Raw genomic sequence first — 10,000 nt, 5'->3', positions numbered from 1 at the left:
ACCTGCTTTCTGACCATGGATGGCTCCACATGTGTGGTTTGGTCAATGTAGCTAGTATATATACACAGGTGCTGGTCATATAATTAGAATATCATCAAAAAGTTGATTTATTTCAGTAATTCCATTCAAAAAGTGAAACTTGGATATTATATTCATTCATTACACACAGACTGATATATTTCAAATGTTTATTTCATTTAATTGTGATGATTAAAACTGACAACTAATGAAAATCCCAAATTCAGTATCTCCGAAAATTAGAATATTACTGCCAATACAAAAAAAGGATTTTTAGAAATGTTGGCCAACTGAAAAGTATGAAAATGAAAAGTATGAGCATGTACAGCACTCAATACTTAGTTGGGGCTCCTTTTGCCTGAATTACTGCAGCAATGCGGCGTGGCATGGAGTCGATCAGTCTGTGGCACTGCTCGGGTGATATGAGAGCCCAGGTTGCTCTGATAGTGGCCTTCAGCTCTTCTGCATTGTTGGGTCTGGCGTATCGCATCTTCCTCTTCACAATACCCCATAGATTTTCTATAGGGTTAAGGTCAGGGGAGTTTGCTGGCCAATTAAGAACAGGGATACCATGGTCCTTAAACCAGGTACTGGTAGCTTTGGCACTGTGTGCAGGTGCCAAGTCCTGTTGGAAAATGAAATCTGCATCTCCATAAAGTTGGTCAGCAGCAGGAAGCATGAAGTGCTCTAAAACTTCCTGGTAGACGGCTGCGTTGACCTTGGACCTCAGAAAACACAGTGGACCAACACCAGCAGATGACATGGCACCCCAAACCATCACTGACTGTGGAAACTTTACACTGGACTTCAAGCAACGTGGATTCTGTGCCTCTCCTCTCTTCCTCCAGACTCTGGGACCTTGATTTCCAAAGGAAATGCAAAATTTACTTTCATCAGAGAACATAACTTTGGGAAACATTGGGTCGGGTCATTCATGTGGACATAAATTTGGCACGTGCCACCTACCTAAACATCATAGCAGACCAAGTACACCCCTTCATGGCAATGGTATACCCTGATGGCAGTGGCCTCTTTCATCAGAATAATACACACTACCACACTGCTTGCACTGTCTGGGAATGGTTTGAGGAACATAATGAAGAGTTCAAGGTGTTGCCCAGGCCTCCAAATTCCAAATTGAGATCCCAATCTGTTTGAGCACCTGTGGGATGTGCTGGACCAACAAGTCCAATCCAAGGCAGATCCTCCTCACAATTTACAGGACTTGAAGGATCTGCTGCTAACATCTTGGTGCCAGATACCACAGTACACCTTCAGGGGTCTTGTAAAGTCCATGCCTCGGCACGTCCATGTCCACGTTTTGGCAGCACATTATTCAAGTTGGTAATTTGAGTTTGAGACCCTGCTTTAAGATGTAATTGCTCTTTTGCTCACTATAACAACTCAGGGAAATGCACTTTTCTATGATTACTTAGAGATCTTGATTGGCGGAAACATTTTCCACATGAGGGGCACTTGTATGGCTTCTCTCCAGTATGCACCCTCTCATGTCTTTTTAGGGCATTTGACTGAATGAAACTCTTCCCACATTGATGGCACGTGAAGGGCTTTTCTCCAGTGTGAATTCTCATGTGCACTTTAAGGCCTCTTTTTTGTGTGAAATTCTTCCCACATTGAAGGCACGTGAAAGTCTTCTCGTCAGTGTGAATTTGAATGTGCACATCAAGGTCTTCTTTTTTTGTGAAACCCTTTCCACACTGAGGGCATTTGAAAGGTTTCTCTTCAGTGTGACGTTTTATGTGCCTCTGAAGACTTGGTTTATGTGTGAAACTTTTTCCACACTGATGGCAAGTGAAAGGTTTCTCTCCAGTGTGAATTCTTATGTGCACATTAAGGTATCCTTTAGACGTGAAGCTTTTACCACACTGGAGGCATGCATAAGGTTTCTCTCCAGTGTGAATTCTCATGTGCACATTAAGGTCTTGTTTATTTCTGAAGCTCTTTCCACACTGATGGCATGCAAAAGGTTTCTCTCCAGTGTGAATTCTCATGTGACTATGAAGGTTTCCTCTATTCCTGAATCGTCTTTCACATCGATAGCATGAGTAAGGCTTCTCTCCAGTGTGATACACTATGTGATCCCTAAGGCGTCCTCTATTAATGAAACTCTTTCCACATTGATGACACATGTAAGGCTTCTCTCCAGTGTGAATTCTCATGTGATCATTAAGGCGTCCTTTAGACGTTAATCTTTTACCACACTGAAGGCAGGTGAACTTTTTCTCTCCAGTGTGAATTCTCATGTGCACATTAAGATCTCGTTTATTTCTGAAGCTCTTTCCACACTGATGACACGTGAAAGGTTTCTCTCCAGAGTGAATTCTCATGTGCTCGTTAAGACTGTCTTTCCGTGTAAAACTATTTCCACAGTGAGAGCAGGTGAAGGGATTTTTGGCTTGACTTTTGTTTTGTGAAGAATTCTTCTCAGTCTGTGAGCAACTAATAGACTTTTCTCCAGTTATGAAATTATTTTGATTCTGATACTGATGTTCCTCCTCCATTTCCTGTTCTTGGCTTTCTTCTTTAACTTCTATTGGTTCTTGAATTTCCTCTTTCACTACGGTTAAATCTGAAATAAATAAAAAATATCTATAAAAGTGACCCTCATTGTAATTGAGGAAATCTACAGGGGTTAAGTATCTATTTTTATTTCATATTTTATGTACTAAAGAAGGTGTCTGGTTCAAGTTAATTCCAGCAAATTAGGACTGCACAATTTGACCAAAAAAATAAAATAATAATAATAATACAAACCTAAGGTCTGAGGGTGTTTTTAAAGATTTCCTGTTTCAGTGGCATGCCCAAAAACATCTCCATGTGTCTAAAAGCCTCTTCAAACAAATAAAACATAATAATTGTACATAAGAACTAATTACACATACAATCACAACAATGAGTTAAGGTTTGAATAGCATGCAGCTATTTTGTGTTGGTCAAGACTGTAGTTATACTGTTAGTTACAATTTTGACAATAATGGCCTGCCCATCCGAGCTTAAAGGGTTAATTAGTCATATTGCAATTGCAATGTATGTTAAATGCCAAAACACATTTTCTGAGTTCAGGTTGCTCATCACTGAAAACATTGATAGCACTCATTAGGTTTATTATTTAGCATTATTGATTTTTTCTAGTTCATTCTTCCAGGTTAAAAACCAAAGTTGAAGAAATGTCACAAAATGCCCTCTAAACTCTGGCATTGTTGTGATTGGTAGGTTAACACACATTTCCATCATTAGATTCTGAGCATTTCTAAACATTATTCATGAGAAGCAATACTGCAATGAAGCAATTGTTTGTTTGGATGGCGTTCGTATTCCAGTGAGTCATCTCTGTATGTCTGATCGTGATAATTTCTATGGCTTGTTCGAAAACAGAAGTCAATGATGAAATTCGAAAACTCAAAGTCATCTCAGCTCTCTTTTTGGAATCCTTTACATAGAGCAAAGGTTACCGGGAATTAGGCCAACAGGGTTTACCAGCGTTACGTCATCGTGACCACAAAGTTGAAATACTGGATATCTTTACATAGACAAGGTTAGTAAACAATTTTATAACACTAGAGTCATGTTAACTCGTAATATGCTTTATTGTAGCTATACTTATAGAAACCCTTCATCTGGTGAATATGTTGGATATAAAAAAGCTTAATTTGGTAAATATTTACATATCATTGTCAAGGACCAAAGTCTTCGTCATTTCGAACTAAGAGTCCACAGACAGCTCGTGATTTATGGAAGTAAATCACTCCCATATGTGTCCACATTTTGCGCTTTGCGACTAAAAAATATCGGTTATAAGCCACTGGCCAGTAAATATTCAGATTTTCCTTGTGAGTGAATGAGTTATGTAGTGGCAAAGATGAACTTTTCCATCGAGATTCTTTCACTACATGTTGTATCTTAGGCGCGCAATACAACACAATACAATGGACACAAGCTGCGCATCGCGTCAAAAGCAAATGGAACTTATTATAATCAGTTTTGCTGTCTACACTGCATCCGTTGCAGTGGGTACTGAGATATCATGGATCACCATCGCTTTAGTTGAGCCATCATGTGCCATAGTTACTTTTACACTGACTTTAAGGAAGTCAACTATGATTTTGGTTACTTTCCACATACCGTTTTCAGAAAATTTTCCTTTTACAGCAGGGATGTCCAAAGTATGGCCTGCAGACTGCTCTATGGCCATGAGACATTTTAGAAATAGAACAGAATTTGTCCCACCATGGAGAAATATTAAATTAATTTTCTGATCACTGGATGTCACAGTTATGTACAGCCTAATTTCACAGCGCTTTGCCTTCACTAGTTCATTCCCTTTACAGTCAAACCCATCTTCATCCACGAACAAAGTTTAACAGGAGTTTGGAATCCTCCAGATTTCCGAGGATAATGAGAAATGCAAAAAGAAAGATGCATTTATTATAGGACTGCAATCAGGTTACATACTTTGCTCATGTACTAATTCTCCTTAAAATGTCCCTATACCTCGCATTATTCAACTTCAGTAGAGCTGTCTTTGTGCAGCGCAAGTAGCCAAACCGCACAGGGATGCGTGAGCTAAGCACACTCTCTCGTATGTCCTCTGTCGCACTTTGAAGTAAGATGGGATTAATTGGTTTGTTCTGAATATTCTCATATTTGTAAAGCAAGTAACAACAGAACAGAAACTTTAATAGAATAACTGAAATATAAAGAGTAATTCCTAGCATCACTTAACAGGAAAATGCAATCTGATTCTGGTTTTTGTGGTGCATCACACAACACTGCTCAATAGCAGCTCTATATGTGGTTTGAAGCGACACTGAATGGACGTCAAGTTTGTTAGATAAAGGACACCCCCAAAATGTGTAGTGTCATGTGTAGTAAAGGGTTTAAGAGCCACTGCCATAGAGCACAAAGTATGATTAAAACTTGCATATTAAGTGTATAATATAAAGATTATGCAATCTAGTATATAATCTGATATAGCCTTTTTTTTTATTACAGCAATTCAGCACACAGCACTGTGTGTTTTCCTGCATTTGGCCATCGACAGAAAAGGTTTGGACATCCCGTTTTACAGAATGGCTACAGACTAGTGTAATGCACCTGTTGGTTGTCTGTTAGAAGGTAAAAGTTGTGCAAGACTCAAGAGATTGTAGATTTCAATATGAGAACTAGCAAAAAAATTATATTTGCACATGCAAGTCAATACATATTATGCAAAGAAACTTTGTTTTGATGTGTTTCCAAAGATGAGATCCATGAATTTGTTTCCAAAGATGAGATCAACGTACTCCATTTTCATTACACAATGTTCTTTTAATATCCCTTTTGTTATTTAGTCAAATGTTGATGAAACATAAAAATAAATGTTTTTTCTAATCATACACTGCATGGATAAGTGAAAAACCGTACAATTTATCTCCAGTTAATGTGCTCATTCAACGTAAACATTTGCTCACCAATTCTCTTAAAGGGACAATACTATATTAGCACTTGACATAAACAGTAATGTAAACTCACTGTAAATACTTGTCATTATATTAAATACATAAACATGTACCAAGATGTATAATAAATGTGTCAATACATAAACATTTAAAAGGGCAACATTACACTTGGGATCGATGCCATTTTATCACACCGATAATCAGAAGATTTCCGAGATGATTATCGAACAGTTATAATATATAACTGAATATATAAGAATGTTGTGGGTTATTTGGGAAGAGACTCTCTGTGGGATAGTTTTTTCTTAGGATTGGCTGGTCTCAGTATGTAAGACCTCATTGACACTTTTCTTATATCATGTGGCACAAAGATTTTGTCACAGTTATATTGTTTGTTAACTCTTTGTTTTTCCTTCATTATCCCTAGACTCATGTTTATTATTTATTGGTTATTGTAGTATTTGCTTAATTAAAACCATTTTAATTGATTAGACTTTGTTGTCTGATCCTCTTTTAAGTTACGGCTTGAAACGAGCTGGTCGTAACAACCCCACTCACCCTGCTCATTACCTTTTTGAACTGTTGCCTTCTGGCCTACGCTACAGAGCACTGAGCATCAGAACGGTCAGGCACCGGAACAGTTTTTTCTCATGAATATTTAAAACTGTCCCATTGAGCAATAATTATGTGCAATACACAGCTTAGGCTATATATCTATATCTATACATATACACACACACATCTATATATATACACACGCACACATATACATACACACACATCTCTTTCTTTCTTTCTCTCTCTCTCTCTCTCTATATATACACACACACACACACACGCACACACATATATATATAGCAGGGTTTCCGTTGTCCGGTAATTACCAGACATTGGCCGGTAAAAAAAATTAAATGTCCGACAAAATTAAATCTCTCCGGTCAAATTGTCCGATTAAAATTGCCTAATAATCCCGTCCCCCTAACACAATCTGAATTTGAGAATAAGCCTAAAATGTATAAAGCAAAAATACACCGATCTCTTGCTATGTTATAAAGGAACAGGCTCTATCGTTTGAAAGTTATGAAACAACATCGCATGCTGCATTTCAAATAAAGCGCACGCCTAAAACGGCTGCAATATAGACCTAAACAACGAACGATTGAGTGAGACGTTTCAAATATGGCCAGGCCCAGGCAGACTAGCTTTAAAAGCTTTTTTCAGAGGCCAGACGATGGTGAATCAGGAACATCTCATTATAGATAGATCAGTGCTTCTAATCCGCGCATTCGTGCAGTTTTTTTCTCTATCATCAAAACTGAATAGCCTATGTTCATCAGTGCATGGTTACAGTCTATATCAAGCAGGGACACGTTTGTGTGCATTTTATTTTGTGATTTCACCGGAATTAATAGAGAGTCTCCGCAACGGCGATAGATTGAAACGCGCGTCCTAGTGAAGATTGCGCAACTCGCGCAGCGCGTCGTCCATGCAACTGATAGCAGCGGACACGAGCGCTCAGCTTGATTTCAAAAACAACAGATTTTAGCGCTAGATCTCTTATTTAATATCGGACTAAATGAATGATCTGTTAGTTAACTGGAGATGTTTTATTTATTTGTATTAGGTACATCCGTGCCTCAATGTTTCAAAAAGTGAATGTGTGTGAAACCACAGTAAAAAACAATTGGCGTTGATTGACGCCAATCGGACGTTCATGTTTTTTTTTTCGTCTATTTGAAAGTTAAGCTAATAATAATATGTTGCATTCTATACGGCCTGATTGTGTCATTTTTTAAGTTACATAGACTGCCTCCAGTTTTCCTCAACTTGACTAATTAAGAGGCGATATATTTGACCGGCATATCATCAAAATGTCCGTAAATGACCGGCACCATTTTTTTCTAGCGGAAACTCTGATATATATATATATACACACATACACACACATATACACACACGCACATATATACACACACCCACATATATATATATATATATATATATATATATACACACACACACCACTGTATATATATATATATATATATACATACTACTGTGTATATATATATATACATACAGTATCTCACCAAAGTGAGTACACCCCTCACATTTTTGTAAATATTTGATTATATCTTTTCATGTGACAACACTGAAGAAATGACACTTTGCTACAATGTAAAGTAGTGAGTGTACAGCTTGTATAACAGTGTCAATTTGCTGTCCCCTCAAAATAACTCAACACACAGCCATTAATGTCTAAACCGCTGGCAACAAAAGTGAGTACACCCCTAAGTGAAAATGTCCAAATTGGGCCCAAAGTGTCAATATTTTGTGTGGCCACCATTATTTTCCAGCACTGCTTTCACCCTCTTGGGCATGGAGTTCACCAGAGCTTCACAGAGCTTTAGTTAGTGTGATAGGGTTTAGCATAATATCAAAGTCAGAAAATTGTCAGCATTACCTTAAAATCTTCCTTACTTTCCCAGACAGAATGGTTTTCCTTTCCACTATCTGTACACAATCCTTGAAGATAATACTCTGGATTGATGCTACTCATTGCGTCAACTAGTATAATTTTCCACTTTATACCCTGGCTATAAGAAATGACTATGGCCATGGAGTTCCAGTCGCTTTTATAGTAACAGGCAATGAGAAAGAGGCCACACTAGAGATAGCTTTACATCAGTTAAGGAGAGTGTGTCCTGCTGCACCAAGGTATGTATATTTTAAGTTTGTTTAAATTGACATACTTGAAGTAGAATCATTGGTCTGGCCCCAGAGATATCACTGCCCTGCCATAACATTTCTTGGTAACACTTTATTTTACAGTGTCCTTGTTACTTATGTTACATGTACTTACCATAGTTATTACATCCTTAAAACAAGAAACTTGTTTTCAGAGAATGTATCTTTAATATAGATCCATTATGTCTTACTCCACTGGCAGAGTTTTTCACAAGTTCCAAGTTTCAAAAACAATATGCAGTAAGATATAGCGCATTTGTATTTATCTTTATTGAAGGATATATATATATATATATAGTTAACACGGCTATTGTTTCTTCATCCTTCTTGTATGCTATTTTGTTTCCTCTAGGTGCTTTATGGTGGACAAGGATATGTGTGAGATGAATGCCTTGCGGAAAGTCTTCCCAGAGTCAGATATCTTCCTTTGCTGGTATCATGTTATGTAAGTATGTATACATGCACATTTATATATTCTTTATATTTGAAAAATGTACCAAAGTTATTTATTGTCTCTGTTTTCAGGCTGCTGTCCGCTGGGTTTCAAAGACAGACTCTGGAGTCAGTGGGCCATCAAATACTGATGTTAGAATAGAAATAATTTCCTTCGTCAGAAAGATGAAGCTTTGTGCAACAGTGTGTAAAATGAACAATAAAATTTTGCTTCCTCAATTGTACTACTACTATTTTAAAATAAACATTAAATCAGTTACATTTAACATTAAATCACTTATGCTTTTTATAATTGTGTTAAAATAGCATCACGTTTTTACGTCAACTGCTGAACAATTCCTCAAGAGGTTTGAAGATTTCCCAGCTCTTTGCTCATACTTCAAGGATCACTGGCTGGAAATAGGACACACATGGTCTGACTTTGGACAGTGCTACAACCATGCTGACTCCGATGCAAACAAAATTGTTGAAAGGTAATATTTGAAATTAAACTCATGAAACTTGATCATGAGTTAATGCAAATTAATGTAATAGAATCACAAGCATTTGGAATGTAGTTATCATATCAAAAGATCAAATTAACACAATCCCATTAAAACATGCATTGTTTTTATTTGCTTGTCCAATTCGTTTTTTTTCCATCGCCTAAAATATCAGTTTTTGGGTGGCATTAGGAACCGTACACTGGATGATCTTATCAGCATTCTCATCAAGAAGACCGATGGATACTTCCAGGTCGTTCACGATTTGCAGGCAGTTGGAAGAATGAAAAATGCCTCTTTGAAGTCAGGAGGAATACTTAAATCTGCCTCTAGATTGGTGGAAAAAGGTTGGCAAGATAGCATTAATCTTATATCCAATGACACGTACCTTTATGAAGTTCCATCAGAACAAACCCCTGACTGTCCTACAAAGTTTGTCCATCTGAAAGTTTTTGTAGCTGCCCAATAGGAATCAGAGGACATCGCTGTAAACACCTTGTAGTTACTGATTTGTTGAGTAAACATGACTCTCAAAAATGTCCTGTTATGGATCATCAAATAAATGCACACGCTAGTGTACTTAAGCAAATGAAGCTATACTCATGAGAGTATTTATCACACTTCTGCGATGACATTTCAATGTACCTGTTGTACATACTCTTACAATGAGAAATGTGCTTGCATTCTACTGGCAAGTGAATTATTTGATGTCATACTAGCAAGAGCTGTACCTACTTTGTGGCAAGAAGACACGTCAATGCAGTTAAATATAAACACTGCAGCAATCCACTCTAAAACTGAAGTGCAGATGTTAAATGAAATACTGGAGAGTTTGCAGAA

General features: G+C 37.4%; 1 protein-coding gene across 1 annotated transcript in view; it reads right to left on the bottom strand.

Annotated features, from left to right (window-relative positions):
* Window positions 1–270: 270 nt before the first annotated feature.
* The window catches only part of LOC127652973 (zinc finger protein 569-like), a 28,627-nt gene continuing 18,897 nt past the window's right edge, over window positions 271–10,000 (bottom strand). The window contains exon 6 of the mRNA XM_052139426.1: window positions 271–2,608. Coding sequence (XP_051995386.1) covers window positions 1,413–2,608 — 1,196 coding nt within the window. The 3' untranslated portion in view covers window positions 271–1,412. The remainder of the gene's footprint in view (window positions 2,609–10,000) is intronic.

This window comes from Xyrauchen texanus, chromosome 12 (genome assembly GCF_025860055.1).
Source record: "Xyrauchen texanus isolate HMW12.3.18 chromosome 12, RBS_HiC_50CHRs, whole genome shotgun sequence".
Classification (NCBI taxonomy): domain Eukaryota; kingdom Metazoa; phylum Chordata; class Actinopteri; order Cypriniformes; family Catostomidae; genus Xyrauchen; species Xyrauchen texanus.
Note: the sequence above shows the minus strand (reverse complement) of the source record. Positions and strands in the feature narration are given on the sequence as shown.